At 35.6% G+C, this 19435-nt stretch overlaps 2 protein-coding genes across 2 annotated transcripts; one reads left to right on the top strand and one right to left on the bottom strand.

Moving 5' to 3' along the window:
• Positions 1-2115: 2115 nt before the first annotated feature.
• Positions 2116-6143, bottom strand: AFO (Plant-specific transcription factor YABBY family protein). Its single transcript, XM_079059412.1, has 7 exons — positions 5896-6143; positions 5383-5565; positions 4710-4821; positions 3819-3867; positions 2767-2842; positions 2592-2666; positions 2116-2353 (listed from the first exon to the last, which is right to left on the bottom strand). The coding sequence occupies exons 1-7, from the start codon at positions 6001-6003 to the stop codon at positions 2285-2287; spliced, it is 672 nt and encodes a 223-aa protein (XP_078915538.1). The 5' UTR covers positions 6004-6143; the 3' UTR covers positions 2116-2284.
• A 9195-nt stretch (positions 6144-15338) lies between these two features.
• On the top strand, positions 15339-18510 carry LOC145126422 (uncharacterized). The gene is made up of 4 exons (XM_079061794.1): positions 15339-16007; positions 16068-16624; positions 18139-18192; positions 18237-18510. The coding sequence occupies exons 1-4, from the start codon at positions 15339-15341 to the stop codon at positions 18508-18510; spliced, it is 1554 nt and encodes a 517-aa protein (XP_078917920.1).
• The last annotated feature ends 925 nt before the right edge of the window (positions 18511-19435 follow it).

Genomic DNA, 19435 nt, shown 5'->3' with positions numbered 1-19435 from the left:
AACCAAACCCAACCTTTTTAATAAATGGGTTGAAATCGGGTTGACCTGTTTATTGTTTTTCCAACCCAACCTATTTATTAAATAAGTTAAACTCGGGTTGACCTGTTTAAATTTTCACAAAAAATCCCCTTAAAAATCAAATAATTCATCAAATAAAAATACATACAATTTAAAAGCTTTAATAATTGTTTAACTTTGAAAATTATACAACAATAACTTTATAAGCTCATAACACAAACACAAATAAGTGTTTACAACCATAAACATTAGAAATGTTTAATTTATAAATTCTATGCAACTCGAGTATCACTTTTACCAACTCAAATTCTAATAATGGTTACTGACCCACGGTTTTTGATAAATAAAAATAATAAAAATATAATGATCAACTAAATAATAATGCTAAATAAATATAAATTAAAAAATATTTTAAAATATTAAACGGGTTGGTGGATTGTAAACGAGTTAGAAATTTCAATCCTAACCCAACTCATTTAATAAAATGAGTTAGACGGGTTGACCCGTATAATTAAATAGGTTAAAAATCTCACCCCAACCTACTATTTATTGGGTTGGGTTGATGGATTCGGGTTGGGATTGACACCCTAATGACTGCATGTAGGATCATTATCTTTAAGTGTATGTGGATGAAATGCTCAAAATGATGTAAAATTGAATCTCGTGGTCATTGCCGAGGAGTGCTAAGGTTTGTTATTAGTTCTGTCACAAATTTGCCAAACTCCACACCACATGCTACTTTAGAATTTTCAAGGAGAGAAATAATACAAAATTGTCACATCAGTGGATGGAATTATTTAAAAAACAACACAAATAGTACTATAATACAATAGTGAACAACACGCCTAATTAACTTCCATCGACTAATACTGACATAACAATCTACATTCGACCGTGATGTGTATATGGCTAGCTAGCTGGAGTCGCCCACCACATAAGGTGAAATACGATGGGAAACCCTCTGACGAATATTTAGTTAGTTTATAATATTAAAATTTGAATGATTTTTGTTCAACTTTAAATAGTTTTATATTTAAATTTAAAAGAATTATATTACACTACGATTCGTTGCTATTATACTTTGAATGGTAGCATTTGTTTTATATATTTTTATAGAATAACAATAAAAAAGTAAAAAATATTTCAAAACTGCGATTTGCTTAGGTGTCATAATATTTTTCTATTTGATTCTTTCTAATTTTAAATGTTCAATGTTGCAACATGTAATCGCCATTGGTTGATCTAGAGAGTACTTCTTAAGCAACACCTAATTATTGTTGTAGTGTGAGTTTGGTGGCTAATTGGTCCATATTAGAATTTTCTGGGCTAGCTAATTGAGTAAATTTTACTAGTGAAATACTCCGTATGACAATAACTAACCCTATTTATTAGTAATTAATTATTAATTAAAATTTCAACAACCTCTCCCTTCCTTTTTTATTTTCTTGTACCCGATGAAGGTACCTATTTTAGATATATTGCCTTTTTAAAGGAAAGAGAAAAAAGACAGCTAAACGGTGTTGATAAAAGAGGTTTGGCAAGAAAGAGATGTAGCCTCTAGAATAGGAATTTTTTACTAACAGGGAGGGCGTGATATTTTGTCAAGGCATGGTATTGGTAGGGATGATGGGCTCTTAATTTGGTAGTGGCTATAGGCACCATAAAGACTATTCGCACATTAAAGCAGAAGTGGACAACAATGATGGTGGCGAAGGGTGGTAGGTCTGAAGTTCGATCCACACCACTGTCGTTTCTACAACTCAACGGTGGAGATTGATCAAATGCAGGAAATTGTAACACATCACTTGAAAGGTGCAAATCCAAGTGACCCCGTACTCATAAACTGTAGGTATTCAATGATATAAGAAGATATCGTAGCACATGTCCTCTCCATTCTCTATTAATTAATTCACTCACCTAAAAGAGAACAAATATATATAGCTCCCGATTATTTGCTTATCCTATAAGAAAAAAAAGATCAAAACAAAGGAAATCAATTATGATATTGATACAAACTTCATTAGATGGAGTCAAGATGAAATGGCTTTCTACTAGACTTTACTGAGACTTTTCCAGTTATAATCCGATTCTCCCCTATTGATCACCATAACGTGAGAGACTTTCATTTCAAGACGATAGCATAAAAACAAGAACACCTAATTATTGAAGTCTTAATTAGACATTCAAGCAAAGACAAGCCAAAGTGCATGTGGAAACTTAGAAACCCTAGCTAGCTATTTATATCAATCGATCTTAGCGCTTTCACTCAGTAAGGCGAAACACCCACATTGGCGGTGGTCAGAAATCCATCTTTCATGAGCAGATCATCTCCTTCCTGCATAACATCAAATACAAAGATACACACAGTGAAACAAAAGATGTCGATAAAAGCAAAAAGCTTAGCAACTCCATTGCAGAAAAAGGTTTACACTTTCCTGAGAGTTTCTCATTAATAAAGATGAACAGAGAAACATAAGCACATGATGGATAAGGAAAAAGGATTACTGTAGGACCAAGATAGATATGTTTGAGAAAATGGTGAGATAGAAAATTCCAGGGTAAAAGAGGATTACCTGTTGGCACACATTGGGTTTCTTCACGGGTTGATCAGGCATAAGTCCGAAGTGGATGTGAGGAAAATGGGCCCACTTCAAAAACAAAAAACATAAATTGAAAAATTATTAAAAAAGGAAACCCTAGTTTAAACGAAACCCTAGGCAGGAGTAAATAAAGATTAATTAATATTACATTCTTTGCAGCTGCACTGAAGGCCTCTCTGTGACTGATATCAGGGTTTCCTGCTTTGATACGTTGGATCTCTTCCCTGCAATTATCACGTTTAATTTTAACAACTTTTTTTATAGTAAGCTTTTTACAGGTCTATGCAGTGAAATAACTTTTATTTAAATTTTCATTAGAAAAAGTTGTGTACTTCAAAAGACAGTCACTTTAATGTGTTTGAATAAATACAAACTTTATCATAATGTTTTTCGGAGAAAGTAATTGAAATAAAAAGAGAAAGTATTAAAATAATAACATAAAACACACATTAATTAATTGTTGATGTTCAATATACGAACTTTTTGCTTCAAAATTGAGCATCGATTTTAGTTAGTGAATCCAAAAAAATATGTTTTTTTTTTCCTTTGATATATTTTTATTGGATTTAAATTCGCGTTGGTGATTTTATTTTGTAAAAATAATTTACTGCAATTTTCATTTACTATAAAGAGTAAAGTTGATCAATTATAGCGTTAAATAATCAATGTTTTCTAGAGGGAGTGTACATTTTGATAGAACCTCAAACTTTTTGTAACTATTTGTATAGTACAAAAAATTCATTCAATAAATTGTACTCCACTGTCTAAAAGGGTACATTTTCATCTAAAAAATTCAAATCATGGTACTTTGAAGCTTCAGATTTGACGTTTGTTTTTGTTTTTTATATTTTGAAATGTTTATAATATGTTCAATTTTCTTCATCCTACAAACAACTTTTCTTCATCAATATATTCTAAAAAAATGTACATTCAATATCGTTAAGGTCGCTGCTACATATAGATATTTTTATATCTAAAATAATATCATTCCCTAAAATCATTGTTTTCTTTTCCTTTCCCAATAAAAATGTATCCCTCCAAACTCTTTTTTGTGGAACAAGATAATATTCAAAAAAATATGTTGGTCGGAGTTTGTACCGCATATTCCTCTATTTTTCGTACAAGGGTATACAGTATACTTTTATGCATAATAATATTTTATCACAAATATATTTTTTGTTAAAGGTTAAAGTTACTTACTTGATGAATCTGTTGTAAGCAGAAGGCACTCTTTGGCGCTTCTCTGGAGCTGCAAATAGAAGACAAACATAGCGACAAGTAAACAGACATTACATAAAAATCGTTTCACTGCTGACTATTTTGTAGACTTGCTTCTCTCTCTCTCTCTCTCTCTCTCTCTCTCTCTCTCTCTCTCTCTCTCTCTCCTATCATAACATCATCATTATCTCTATCTATCATAGAATTCTAACCATTTTATATGATGTGGTAGATACACTATCTGATTTTGATACACATGCAAACGGAAAAAACAAAGAAAAAGGACAGAGATCTTTTGTCAATTAACCATTTTGAACTGCAAGAAGATAAAAAGGCACTAAATATTGTAAACAATACAAGAAAAAAGTTATTAATAAGTGGTCTTTTTTGAGCTAGATCATTTGCTTGTGTTTGTGTTATTGTGTTGTGGAGAATGTGTCAACCTTTTATTAACTATGACTGTTGTTTTAACCCAGTATATTAGGGTTTCCTTGCTGATCAGAAATGTAAGTGGAAAGTTGCTGAAGTAAAGTTGCTTTTATGGTTGTACAAAGCTATTATATTCAGAAATAACAAAGAAGAAGAGGGAAAGGCAAGAAATAAAATCTAGAGAAAGTGAGTTTTTCTTCTTACCAAAAATAATAATTTAAGACCCCAATTGACAAACTTAAAAAAAAGACCCTAACTGAGTATAAACTTTTATGAAGTACGAACACTGAAGTATTTTCTCAAAACTACTCTTGTTTAGAAAATAGTATATTATAATGCAAGTTAAATTAATGAATATATACTGTTTTATCTTCTTAAAAGATTTGAAGTGAAGTTGGTGAATTAAAACGTAGAAATCAAAGATCAAAAGGACATATCTCTTACGTCTGTTTGCCACGGGAGGTTTGGGAAGCTCATCAATTCGAACAGGAGTAACGGGCTCATTTGGATTTGGATGGTTGATGAACAAATTGGATGGGGCGTTTCTCATCTCATCCTGAAAATGTTTTCAGATGTTAAGTGAACATGTATATACATTATTGTAGAGAATTGTGTTTACAATATCAATGTTTATACTTTTAAGCAACTCTTATGGTTTTCTCGAAAACCCATGTTCTATACCATACATGCCAAGAAGTAGTGGGGAGAATGGAAGTAAACCCAGATCCCAACAATGGAAAGTGTTAAAAAAAAACCGTAGAGAACTTGGGGGAATCGAAACCAAAAACCAAGAAAAAGAAAAGAATTAGTAAATGCAAAACCCTAACCCTAGATTCCATTTTTCAAGAAAACATCTTGGGTAGAAATCGGAGGGTAGATGTTCATTACATTTTATTTCGAAATGATGTCCAATGGCTAGCTAACTGCATTCCTCGATTAAGCTATACACACACACACATAAACAAAGTGGGAATACTTAATACACGTTCTATTTTTTACACGAAAGATTTAGTTACTGGTGAAAAACTAATCTGGGATTTCTCTCTTTTGAAATCTATTGAGAGTCGTATAAAGTTAATATCGTCTTCACTAAAATTATAAGTTCATTGATTTATACCATAAGGTTTTGAGGAGAGAAGAAATTATGGGCAAGATGGAGTTGATTAGCTGCGGCGTTGGCGGCAACAGCTGCGGCTGAAGCAGGAAAGAGAAGAGCTCGCATGTTGACAGACAAGAGATTAGTGCAGTGGCCACATCGAACAGTAACGGTAGTGAACAAACTGCTGCAAGGAACGCTCACCTACAATAGCAAAAAGTTATAAAAATATTTTTTTTTTCAGCATAAGTAATAAAAATCATGAAAAATTGAGTTGAAGATCATCATAAAGATCGATTATGGTAACGTAGCAGAGAGTATTCTTGTCATAATTTACTGAGATTCAAGAATATATACATCAAGGAAATTGGAAAATAACAAAGTCGATAGTAATCAAAGATTGTGATGACTTGAACAGGATATATATATATATATATATATATATATATATATATATATATATATATATATATATATATATATATATATATATACAGTGATACAGATGATAACGATGATGATGATGTTTTGTACCGCGAGTACAGTATCACAGAAGTTGCATTGGACATAGCAGAGCTGCTCGGAGGGAGGAGAGAGGTGGTGGTGGTGGTGGTCCGGTGAAAAAGCAGCTGAAGATGACATGTTTTTCCTCACCTTTGCCCTTTCTACTCTCTCTCCTGTTTGATACTCTCTCACAGTTTGATTTGATTGATTGATAAGATTGACTGAACAATGTATATGGATTGATTGATGGACAGATTAACCACCTTTGGGATCTGACCTCCTTGTGTTTATGTGTGTGCGTTCTCAAAGACAAGAGAGAAGGAAGCTACAAATAAGAATGTGAGAGAAAAGAGAATGAGAGAGAAAGACCCACTATATAGGATAGCAATTGGATTAATCAAACCCCACAATCGTTTCTTCCTTGTTTTTATCATAATAAATTATTATTGTTTTTCTTGTTATTTATGCCCCAAGAATGATTGAATTATTTTTATATTTGTTAAGAGTGTTTTTCATTTTTGCCTCTTTTTAAACCACAACAGCACTATATAGGGACTAGCAACAAGCTAGTCATACAAACAACGTTTTGACTGTCCTTGCATTTTTGTCAATCGTTTTTCAATACATATATCATTCAGGAACTATTATTAGAAGTTTTTCATTACTTATAGCATTCCCAAACAACACAAAATTATACGAGCTTAAACTATTTTCACGCAAAATCATTTCATAACAAGTTGGAAACAATTTGTACAAGCTAAAATCAACATTTTAATGTGACATACTCGTCTTCCGACTTTTCCGACCCGTATTTATCTAAATAGAAATGGAATTGATCTCAACTCCACTTTATGCCCGCAGTACTGCAACAACAATAATGAATCCGAAACCTACATGAATGCTCTACTTTTCTTCAGGTTTGAACAAGGCTTCGCAACTGGTGGATCATCATCCCACACTACAAGAAATGATGGCATTAGCGGCGACGCAGGTCATTATCGACGACATGTAATTGACGCGTTACATGTCGCCGCTAATGCCCTGCGTCGCCGCTAATGCCAACCTAATAGCGATCCGCGTCAAACGAGCTCTATCCGTCCGATTTGTTTTCAATCCAAGGGTCGTAGAGGAACGAAAAAACGCGCTGACTTTTCCCTCAAGGGTGTCGCCGCTAAAGGCCTTTACAAATAACCCCCATCAGCTTCCTTTTCTCATTCTGTGTCGTTCCTTTTTGCGTCTCTCACTGAAAACCGGCGACGAACTTAGAGGACCGGCGACCCAAGCGACTGCCGACCACCAGCCGCTCCTGCCACCACAAGACTGCCACACCGCCGACCATCTCCATTACCGGCGACCTATAGCTCTAATTCTGAATTTTTGACATTGAAGGTCGAATTCCTCCCTATTTTCTATTATTTTTCTGTTTTGGTGCTAATTTGGGTGGTAAATTGGTAGTATTCTTCAATTTTGTTGTGTGATTATCTTTGGATTGATGGATATGGAAGTGTTTATGCATTTTGTGGGATTATATATGTTTTTTCAGATTATGATGTTATAATTAACAAAAATCAATAAAAAGAAAATATTAATAAAAGCTGGACTACTAACAAAAATCATACTAGAAATAACTCCCGTGTTGGAATACTTTTTGAATCATCGACATTATGAATAATCTACTTGATTTTTGCTTCCCGTAGAGTAATCCTTAAACACTAAACTATGTTTCAGTTGCATCATGTCTATTGATAAAAGCTGGACTACTAATCCACATCGTCAGTCTCCTGAGTTCCAGCTAGGACTTGACTCTTTGTTCCAGAGATCCATGTTACACATAGATTGTAAAGGTGAAACCAGATGTCCATGTGAGCAATGTGATAATCGTTACTTCATGGATCCGAAAGCAATGAGACGTAATGTTCGTATATATGGTTTCTGTCGGTCATACGAAATGTGGATATATCACAGTGAACCTTTAATTCCTCTAGTTGTAGATGTCATGTCACCAAGTAACGAGATGGCTGATGTTACTGACAATGTTATGTGGGAGTCGAGAGAAAATGATACCAACATCGATGAAGGAACCTCGAATACAGGGGGTAGTTTAAAACAACTCTTCATCTGAAGCTATACTTTTTATCGACTTCTCACAATACTTTCAAAACAATGTTGATGTAGCTCAAAACAATGTTGATTATGATGATGAAGACGATACTGAAGTACTTCCGCCAACTGGTAGAGTCGATAATGTTTCCGATGAAGAGACTAATTATGATGATGATGATTCTGATTATGATACTGATGAAGAAGACATTGAAGTATATGATGGAGATTCTGATTAAAAAAATCAAATGTATTTTTTTTGTAATAGAAACTTTATTTGAATTTTAACTTTTATTCATATTTTCTGTTTAACTTTTATCTATGTTGTTTGTCTATATTGCATATCTTATAATTTTGTAGGGTAACTAACTTTTATTCATATTGTATTTCTATATTGTACATCTTGTAATTTTACAGGCAACAAATGAGGTTTACGTGGGCGATATTCTTTGTTATGATGGCCGATGTTATGGGCCTGGGTTACGGAGGTGATGGAGCTGGGGATCCACCACCTCCAGGAGGCTATGGTCGCGGGCAGCATAAACATGATGGTAAGTTTTATTATGATATATTTATTAGCCATTTTCATTAATTTATTATAAGTTATCGTGACTAATATTCTTAATTGTATTTTTTTAGTCGAGCTTCCAAAGAAAAGAAAGGGGATTGTCAAAGAATATAGAGCTAGAAAAATGGATACGGGCAAACAAGGGAAAGCCTGTGGATTTGGATTTCGACAGGGAGATCACATATTCCCCTGTCGGGAAGCCTGCCAATTAGTTTACACATGAAATTGGGAGGTATTTGTGGAACACCGTCCCTTTCAATGTATCTGGTTGGGACAATGTTTCCCCCGCGTTAAGGAATGCTACAGTTATGCATATAAAGGTAACTTGGATAATATTTTAAGTTTAGTTGTGATAGTTATTTAATTAACTTTTTTGTATTTGTAGAATAAGTTTGATTTGGATAAGGTTAACTTGGATTCGGAGCGTGCGCAATTGTTGCGGAGCATTGATTCGAGTATTGCAAAAATTTACAGTGGCCGAAAAAGTGAAGCCCATTCTTATTTTAAGCAAATCGGGGGCCTACAGATATCCCAATGGCACTAAACAACCCCCCTCCCCCTTAGGCGAAGACAGTCGAACATTTTCAATCTCTCGAATTTTTAAGGCGTTTGGCGTCAAACAAAGAAGTTCGTGCAAAACAACTAGTTGTAAACAGAGCGGGGTCGCGCTCGTACAACAAGTTATGATATATTTAAATGTTTATTTAAAGTATAATTATTCTAATTTTGAATGTTAAATAGGATATCACTCGAATCGAAGCATTTCGTAAGGCTAATTCCAATCGCCATGGGGTATTTTATAGTCCTGCAGTCGAGCAACAATACGTAAGTGGTTAATTTGTATTTTCATATAAGTGTTTATATCGTCAATGGTATTTAGTAATCTAATTTTTAGGATGTTTATCATTTTTTGAAAATACAGAATGCTTTACTTCAGGAGATCAATCAACAAACCCAAGCTTCTTTTTCAGCAAGCGGTCTAACGCCAAGTGATACAAGAAAATGTTTTGAAAAAGTATTGGGTGTTTGACGCGGACATATCAGAGACATTGGGCGTAAACCTCCTACCGTTGTGTCTATGTACGATCAGGAACAACCAATGACACAAGAACCACCAGAATCACAGGTAATTGTTTGTTTGTTGAAAAGTATAATGCTATAATGGAAAAACGAAAAAAGTAGGATGCTATAATGATATGTTGGTAATTGTTTGTTTAGTATATACTACAATGCTATAATGGAAAGTAGACTGCTATAATGATATGTTGGTTATGGTTTGATATGTTGATATTTTGTAGTTTGATAATTTTTGGAAAGTAGAATGCTATAATGATATGTTGGTTATGGTTTGATATGTTGATATTTTGTAGTTTGGTAATTTTTGGAAAGTAGAATGCTATAATGATATGTTGGTTCTAGCTTGATATGTTGATATTTTGTAGTTTGGTAATTTTTGGAAAGTAAAATGCTATAATGATATGTTGGTTATGGTTTGATATGTTGATATTTTGTAGTTTGGTAATTTTTGGAAAGTAGAATGCTATAATGGTATGTTGGTTATGGTTTGATATGTTGATATTTTGTAGTTTGGTAAGTTTTGGAAAGTAGAATGCTATAATGTTATGCTGGTTATAGATATGTTGGTATTTTTTTATTTTGGTAATTTTTGAAAAGTATAATACTATTATGATATGTTGGTAATATATTTTGTTTTCTTTGTAGTTGGAAATGCTGCAAACGATACTGAAGGACCCGTCATGTTCTGCGGCATTGGAAGAGTGGTTTCGTTCATTGCCACCACCAATTAATGAAGGAAATGATGAGAGTGATGACGACGAGTAGGAATTTTAGGATTTTATGACATGCTTGTTTAGAAGAATACTTTAGGTTGTATGGACTAATATTTTGGATTGTGGATCAATATTTTATAAAAGTTATATTGTTTTTGGTTGTGTATGGGTTAAATGTAACATATTTTATAAATGTGTAATAGATTTTATAAAATTGTGGATTAATATTTTATAAAATTGTAACAGGTTTTATAAATGTTATATTGTTTTTTATAACTTTAATATTAAATAAACAAAAAAAATGAAAACAGTTTTTACGGCAACGCCTTTAGCGGCGACAGATATATATTAGCGGCGACAGTGAAGTATTAGCGGCGACAGGTTTATATTAGCGGCGACTAACAGGGCATTAGCGACGACGTATTTGCAGCGACAAGTCGCCGCTAATACCTTTAGCGGCGACAGACGTCGCCGCTAATGCCCGCACTTCTTGTAGTGCCAATTTCTATAAGAATGATTCATAATCTACTTCATCTCGATTAGAGGAGCGGGCTTTATCCGAAAATTAGGGAGTGTAAAGTCCTAATTTTCATAATATTTTTTTAAAATACAGATAAATACCCAATTTCATAAAGTTGTAATTAAGATAATACCATATGTTATTAAACCGAAATCCTAAATCAGAGTTATAAATAAAACATCGCAAAATCTCAAATCATATATTGTTGATGTATGTACAACACACTTTTGCCTTCCATTACAAGAAATAAGTGTATTACCGGCGACAAATCGCCGCTATTGCTCACCAATATCGCGGCTTATGCCTTTACCAACGACAAGTCGCCACTATTGTGTCGCCGCTGCTGCTCTGTCGCTATTGCTCAGAAAATCGCTGCTAATGCTGAATGCCGCCGCTAATGCTCATGTCGCCGCTATTTTTTTTTAAAGTTTTTAAATGAGCCATTGTCGGGTGTCCAAAACCCGATACATAATAACGTTAAATGCAAAAAACCGATATGTTAAATGCAGAAAAATCGATACGTTAAATTTAGAAAAATGATTACATAACATCCGAGTTTTATAATACCATACATACATAAATTAAATAACAAAAGTCTTATAAATTTATGTTATACTACAATGTCTAATAAAAGATCTAATCCGCCGTGTCATCATCCCTGCCACCCTCGTTCCCTCCTAGAAGTTCCATTGTACACGTCGAATCGTTGAACATTGATCGAAGATTCTTCAACTACATAATAATTAACAACATATAAACTTCCAAGTTAAACTATTAACATAAACCAAAATAACAATTAATAAATCATAAAGCAAACTACCGATTATATATATATATATATATATATATATATATATATATATATATATATATATATATATTATCAGTGAAAGAACCTGTGCTCGCCCATAATACAGTAATGGTGGTGTGAAGTCGCCGAGAAGAGCAGAGAAAGAGAGTGGTGGTGCTCGAATGGCCGGAAACCCATAATTGTTGCAACTAAATGGGTAATCTTGGTGAGAGGAGAAAAAGAAAGAGAAAGAAAGGAGGAGAAACATGAACCATCGTCAGTGATGCTCGATTTGTGGCTGGTAATCGTGATATCTTGATGGTTATCAATCGTCGGTGTTGTGGTGGTGAAAGTCGGTAATCGTTGCCGATGGTATGGAACCAATCGAGGGTTTGGAAGTCGAAATCGCCGGAGTATGAAACCACTCAATTTTTGTTGAAATCTGGGAATGAAAGCTGGAATCGATGTAGATGAAGATAATTTTCAGGCATTAGCGACGACTAAATTGGGGTAATTGGAGGGAGTTCTTAGCGGTCAATAATTTTCGGGCATTAGCGGCGACAAATCGCCGCTATTTGTGTCGCCGATAATGCTATTGTACGATGGAAGGGATATCAGTCGTTCGATTGGGTTTTGTTATCAACATATATGGTTGTTTCTTGAACAAGCACACAGATCGTGATTTCAACCTTTAGCGACGACGCCATTAGCGGCGACGACACCATTAGCGACGACATGTAAAAATGTCGCCGCTAATGGTGCCGTCGCTGCTAATGACGTCGCCGCTAATGGTGTTTTTTCTTGTAGTGTTCCCACGATCACTAGAAGTATCTGAAAATATTTGATCCATAATTGTAAGCCAAAGCTTAACGAGTTCCTTAAAATACCACATACAATGCAAAATAATGGGCCTAGCCCAACAAGTTTGTTTCAATCATGCAAGCCCAACCCAAGAAACATGTAAGCATACAAATAACAAACATACATTAACATCCAATGTACTACGTAATATAGTGAGAAGACTCACATCGTTGTAACCCAGAAATCACAACTGCACACGAAACCTGCGCGGTTGGTGTCACGAACCACTTAACCACTCAATAGAGGTCAAACCTCAGTCTATAACCCATAACCCTAAAGTTTGACCCAATGTTGCACTTATTCAAAAAGTAAAAAAGTCAACATTATGGTCAAAGGCACCCAACTCCCCTTTTTGAGCGCTATGCTGCCTGTACAAGACAAAATACTCGATTTCGGGACAAAAAAGATGCAAATCAGAAAAACGCAAAGATGCCCCGTAGCCCCCAAAAGATGCCCCGATGCCTAGGTTGGTTTCCAAAGCTTATTTTGACTTCATCCATTAAGTCGAGGCTCCAACTCTCAGATTTGATTATCAACACCACCCTAATGGATAAAGTTTCCAACTTTATCCATTACGATGTTCGTTACAAACAAGATCTAAACTTTAAGTCATGGGAAAACACAAGATCTCATTTTTCCAAGTCTAGAGAGTAAACCAATGTGTTTAAAAGGTGTCGAAGTTTTGTCAACTCCAAGAACACAAGCAAAAGGACAAAAATGTTCCCAAAAAACAAATATAACAAGATTTCAACAACTAAAGAACAAGGCATGAAATTTATACTCCCAAAGGTTTAGAAATAGAGTGAGATTGCTAGATCTACACTTGGAACCACCTTTTTTTGCAACAAAGGAAACAGTCTTGATCTTTAAATTTCACCAAAACACCTAAATAAGCACAAAAACTGGTTCAATGAGAGAGGACAAGTTCACAACACTCAAAAGAAGCTATGATTTCTCTCAATGGATGTTCTAGGATTGATAGAGGCTGAGACTGGAAAACCCTCAGAAATAATGTGCTTTAAATAGTCCCCAAAACCATAATAAAATCGATCATCCTATGGGTTTGGCGCCCTGGCACCTTCAATACAAAATCCTAGATTATCAGTTTTTAGTTTTTTTTAAGATTAATTCTTTTAAGCTTTGATCTTCACTTGTTCCTTTCCTTGGGCTTTATAACCACCAATCAAAGTATGAGAAAAGCATAATCGGAAGTCGGGTGTTACAATTGTCCCCCATTTGAATTGGATTTCGTCCTCAAAATCCGCCCTGCCTATATTGAAGAAGACAAACCTTACGCAAATCCTTTGCGAGTTCTCCAAACCACTCGCTACTTCGATGCATCCACAACAGGCATTCCTAAGACCACTCGAAATCAATACATTGTCGCCATTTCAATATAACAAAACTCTTAGCAAAACTACTCACTGGAAACTTCTTATACTGCAATCACAAATCAGACCCAACGATAAAATTCACAAGACCAGAAACCCCTCTTCCTGAAAACCAAAAAAATCATGCTTTAAGACTGATGATTATCTTGTTATATACATATCCCAAGTCCCCTCAACTCGGAACACTGCTACCAATGAAGAAACGTATGCTAGAAACATACTGACCATAACCACTCGGTACATCACTAATCTAAATGACCATGCCTAAAAGGGCTTCTGTTGCTCAATTGACTTCTTGACAAGTCATCACTATCCCAACGCTCCCACAAGTATACCAATGAATGAATCATAACGTCATTTCATAACTAATTTCCCATTCCGACTCAGGCGCGTAACCACTTGATAGATCATCCAAGGGTACTTTAAAGAATCTTACAGTCTAGTGCTCGATCATTGGTAGCTAAACACACACAAAATGGTTTTCATAAACAAACAGAGATCCACTAAAGAAGAAACTCAACAAGAACCACTGTTAACACACTTTCGCGCTCGTATGAAGCAAATAATATTTCACTGTTGGTTGCACTAAAAATATAACACGAGGAAGCAGGGTCGAATCCTTAGGGACACATCCTAATGGACAATGCCTTTTTGCATCAGGCACATCCTAGTCAAAATAGAAATTATAAAATGAGGGATTTTGAATTAAACTATGTAAGGTGTTAAGTGTTGCGTCTTTGGGCTTGTTTAGTTAGTCCCTTTTGTATTCGGTATTGGGCCTGTCCATGCCGTCTCATTAATTAGGGTTTGAGTATTAATAGTCCATGCATGCACCGTAGATAGTTAACGCTTTTGATAAAGAAACTCTTGTAAACCTTAGCATGCCTCTACAGTTTAAATTCTTCATCGAGTTCATCTGAGGCGTGACTTTTAATCATTCAACATCAGTTTGATTACCTTTGTGTTCTTTGTTTACTTGTTGAATCTATACGCATCTCTTCTGTTTGTTGAGCTACTAGGGTTTTCGCTGATATAGGATCTTGTTTAGTCGTCTTCTTTGGTTTTCTGACGACTTACTATGATCTTGATATTACCCTTTTATTTGTTTAGTTTGCACAACTGATTCATAACAGGTTACAAAGATCTTGTTAAGATGCAGCACGACGACTCAAGCATTAACTCCTTGAATATCTCAAGCAGTATTGGATCAACAACAAGGATCCTAATACTCTTCCCTCACGAGTATGAAGTTTGGGCGATCCATTTTGAAGATTATGTTCTAGGTTCAGACGACAATGGTTATCTGATATGGGAAGCCATTACTCTAGGTCCATTTGTTCACACAGAGACCAAAAGAAAAATCAAAACTTAGAAAGAATACAACTAATTGCTTCTCGATGTCAAAGACGTGCCCCAAGATGAGAAAGAGAAACTCATTAGCAATGTTAAAGCTATGAGGATCATCAGATTTGCCATGCAGGCAGACACGTTTCGCTTGGTTAGCTTGTGTGAGACTGCGAAAGAAATATGGGACAGGCTCAAGGAACTTTACTCCACAGACGCATACCTTGAGCATTCAACTCAAACACTCCTGCTTTTGGAGTTTGGGGATTTCACACAAAAGCCAGAAGAAAATCTGAGCCATACCTTCAATCGCTACAACCATCTTCTGAGCAGGATGACCAAACACGAAATTGGAAGAGAAGTGATCGAGCAGAAGGTTACATTTATGAATGGACTTAGGTCTGAATGGATGGCAGTTGTCTCTACAGTTAAGGCGCACGAGCAGTTTAAGAGTTATACTTTGGCTAAGTTGGTTGGTATTCTTAAAGCTCATGAAAGCGAAGTGTCAAAGGAAGCGAAGGTTGTTTCCAGTATGGGGTCTCTAGCTCTTGTTGCAAAAGGCAAAACAGTTGCAGAGGATGGATCTGAATCTGATCACTCTGAATGTGATCTCACCAATCAAGAGTATGCCTTGATGGTTTCAAATCCCAAGAGATTCGCAAGGAAGAAATTTTCATTGAACAAGAATAGAAATTGGCAAGGAAGTTACAGCTCGGAAAAGGTGAAGGAAGAAAATAAAAGTGCTTCTCAAAAGGAAGATGAGAAAAAGGATAAAAAGGTCGTTGGTGACTCTGGCTATGACTGTAACTATTGTCATGGCAAAAACCATTTGGCCAAGGATTGCATGCTGAGGAAGTTGAATGAGAGAAAAGAAGGAGAAGATGATGAGGCATATCACATGCGAAAGATAGAGGAGATCAAGTGGAAGAAAACTGTTGATAACTCTATGCCTGCTTTGATTGTGCAGAAAAATGTTGCAGAAGATGAGTTTGGAGGGGTCGAAGTCTGGTCGACAGATTCAGAGGATGATGAAGTTCGCAAGCCCACGCATGGAAGGGGATTCGTTGCAAAGGAGGAAAGTTCTCTGTTTGCAGGCAGGTGTTTGATGGTGACAAGCGAGGGATCACAAACGAGTGCCACTGGAAGTGGAAGAGGAGACGACAGTTGTTTCGCTGCACGACCAGTTCCAGAGCAGATCAACGAATGCGAACAACTGATTAACAAGGTAAATTCCATTATCGAGTCTCTACACATACCTGTTTCTAAATATGAAACCAAATTGAACGATCTAAAATTTACTTTTTCAAGCATTAGTGATAGTTTGAAACGAACACGGTTAACAAACTCTAACCTAACCGATCAATTGAGCAGGGTTTCATTAAAGAGTGATGAGAGGTGAATGTGGATTGAGAAGATTGAGTCGGAGTCATCTAAGTCTAAGGATCAATTAATTTATTTGCAACGTGACAATTTGAAGCTTTTAAAACAACGTAACATTTTTTGTTTGATTGCTAAAAGGCTTTACTTTAACATTACTCAGTTGCACCTTGATTGCGGAATTGGTGAGAAAATTCACAAAATGATCTTACCATTTCTGGAATTAAAGAAAGATGAAATTGATGTCGATCGATTGTTATAATTGTGAATCCATAGTTTTGTCAGAAGAAACTTCTGATGCATACAGGGTTGGACTAGAACGAATTGAATCTTATATTAAGTCCAAAGACCACAAAAATATGTTGAAACAACTTTTAGATGAAAAAGATAAGAAGCAAATCAAGTCTGAGATTGTACTAAAATTCGACTCATTGAATGCCAAATTGAGTTCAGAAAATAAAATAAATATTGAAAGTACCTCTGAATTCGATGAGGATAGTGACATGAGCGAAATTTCAGTGGAGGACGAAGTGGATTGCTCAGAGTTTGTTAAAAACGAACCTCTACCAATAAAAGATTTGATTTCTGAAAATTCGGTTGAATTCGCGCGTATTTCTCAAAATCAACCAAAAACACTAAAAGCGAAAGCAACTGTTTTTCCAAAAGTCCAAACTGTACCAAATCAAGTGTTGCCACTGGGGGACTAGACAAAAATCAAACTGTCGAACTAACGTCCATCGTTAATGAAGACAACAAAGATGGTTGTGATGAATTCTTTTGGTCCGCACCAATTGATAATGCAGAAGAAACGAATAGTCTATGTGAAAGAATCTCTTGGAGAGTTAAAGGTCGATATGTGGCAGAACCAGTGAATAATCGATCAACATTTGAGAAGGGTAGCCCACGTGGTACCAAGGAAGTTCAAAACAAAACCATACCTCTTCCAGCGAAGGACGAAACCTATGCCAAGAAAGCGAAACCACAAGTGAACATTCACAAGCCCGCTGAACAACTCGCTGAGCAAAAGCGATTAAGGAATCGAAGATACCAGAACAATCTCAATGAAAGGATGAAATTTTGGAAATCCCAAAATTCCAACTATGTTCACAGAGAAAAACCTTTCAATCAAAGAACGAATGTTCGTTCGAAGACAAATCCTAGTCAGTGCTCTCATTGACATTCTTGCAACTCAAAAGTGAACTTCGTTCCAAAAACTCATCCCTCTTATCAAAAGAAGCACACTGGGAAACCAAATACTCATCCCTCTAATGCTTCACCAAATGATTTCAAGGGAAAGGGAAAGTTAGTCTCGAATCCTAAAGCTCAAACTAAGAAATCGAATGCTAACCCTAAGAGAGTTAAGAAAGAATTCGTCAAGAATCAAGCTAAAAATAAAAAAATTCAATCTGATTCTGAAGAAACGGAAAACAAAAAAATCAAGGTTTTCACAATAAAGAAGAAAGATCAAACAAATTTAATGAAACAAACCTACATGATTGATCTCTCTATTGCTTATCCTGTTTCTATAAAAGGCTTACGAGGACCCAAACACATTTTGTGTTCCTAAATCTGCTTAATTCTTGCAGGTAATTTGTGACGAACACTTTGACACATAATTGTATATTGACAGTGGCTGTTCACGTCACATGACTGGAAGAAAGGAGGAACTGAGAGAATATAGAGAACTGAAGGATGGAGGTCTCGTGAAGTTTTGCAACAATGCACTTGGAGAAATCAAAGGATATGGCATGATAACGAATGGTGAATTCTCGATTCGCAAAGTGGCGTATGTTGAGGGACTGCAACACAACTTAATAAGTGTTTCCCAGTTAGTAGTGGGTACAGGTCTAAAGGTCTCATTTGATGATGAAGGATCTGAAACTATCGAAAAGAAGACGAAATAAGTATTGCTTAAATCAAAACGAAAAGGCGAGATGTATCCTTTGGATATCAATACGATTCGAGGGAAACCTTCTATTTGTCTGCTCACGAAGGCTACAATAGACGATAGTTGGCTGTGGCATAAGAGGCTTTCACACCTCAACTTCAAAGACATCAACAAGCTAGTTCTTGGTGATTATGTGTGTGGTATTCCTCTCTTGAAGTATGAAAAAGATCATATCTGTGCCGCATGTGAAATGGGAAAGCAAAGTAGGAAAAGTCATCCTACTATAGTAAACACGAAGGTCATCGAGCCACTTGAACTACTCCATATTGATCTTTGTGTCCCATCTGCAATCGAAAGTATTGGCGGTAACAAATATATTCTTGTTATTGTAGATGATTTTTCTCGTTTAACTTGGGTGTTCTTTCTTAAGCAGAAATCTGAAGCGACTCCTAGACTCAAAGATTTCATCAAACAAATAGAGTTGCAACTGCGAAAGGTGGTTCGCAATATTCGAAGCGAAAATGGTCTAGAGTTCAAGAACCAAGAGTTCGATGAATTGCTCACTGATAAGGGAGTATCTCATAACTTTTCTACTCCCTACACTCCACATCAAAACGGGATTGTTGAAATACGAGACCGTTCGTTGTGTGAGGCAGCAAGGACTATGCTTTCGTTCGCATTACTGCCTCTTTACTTTTGGGCTGATGTTGTGGCCACTGTCTGCTTTACTCAAAACATATCGCTTCTTAATAAAAGATTTTTTTGTTACTCCCTATGAAATAATCAATAAACGAAAACCTAACGTCAAGTTCTTTCATGTTTTCGGTTCCAGGTGTTTCATTTTCAATTCAAAGGAACAACGAAACAAGTTTGATGAGAAGGCTGACGAAGGAATTTTTCTGGGATATTCGCTGACGTCGAAAGCATATAGGGTTCTAAAC

The sequence above is a fragment of the Lactuca virosa genome, chromosome 7 (genome assembly GCF_052849685.1).
Source record: "Lactuca virosa cultivar CGN04683 chromosome 7, Lactuca_virosa_CGN04683_v6, whole genome shotgun sequence".
NCBI classification, from domain to species: Eukaryota; Viridiplantae; Streptophyta; class Magnoliopsida; order Asterales; family Asteraceae; genus Lactuca; species Lactuca virosa.
The sequence above is the reverse complement of the archived record's forward strand: the minus strand, read 5'-3'. Positions and strand labels throughout refer to the sequence as shown.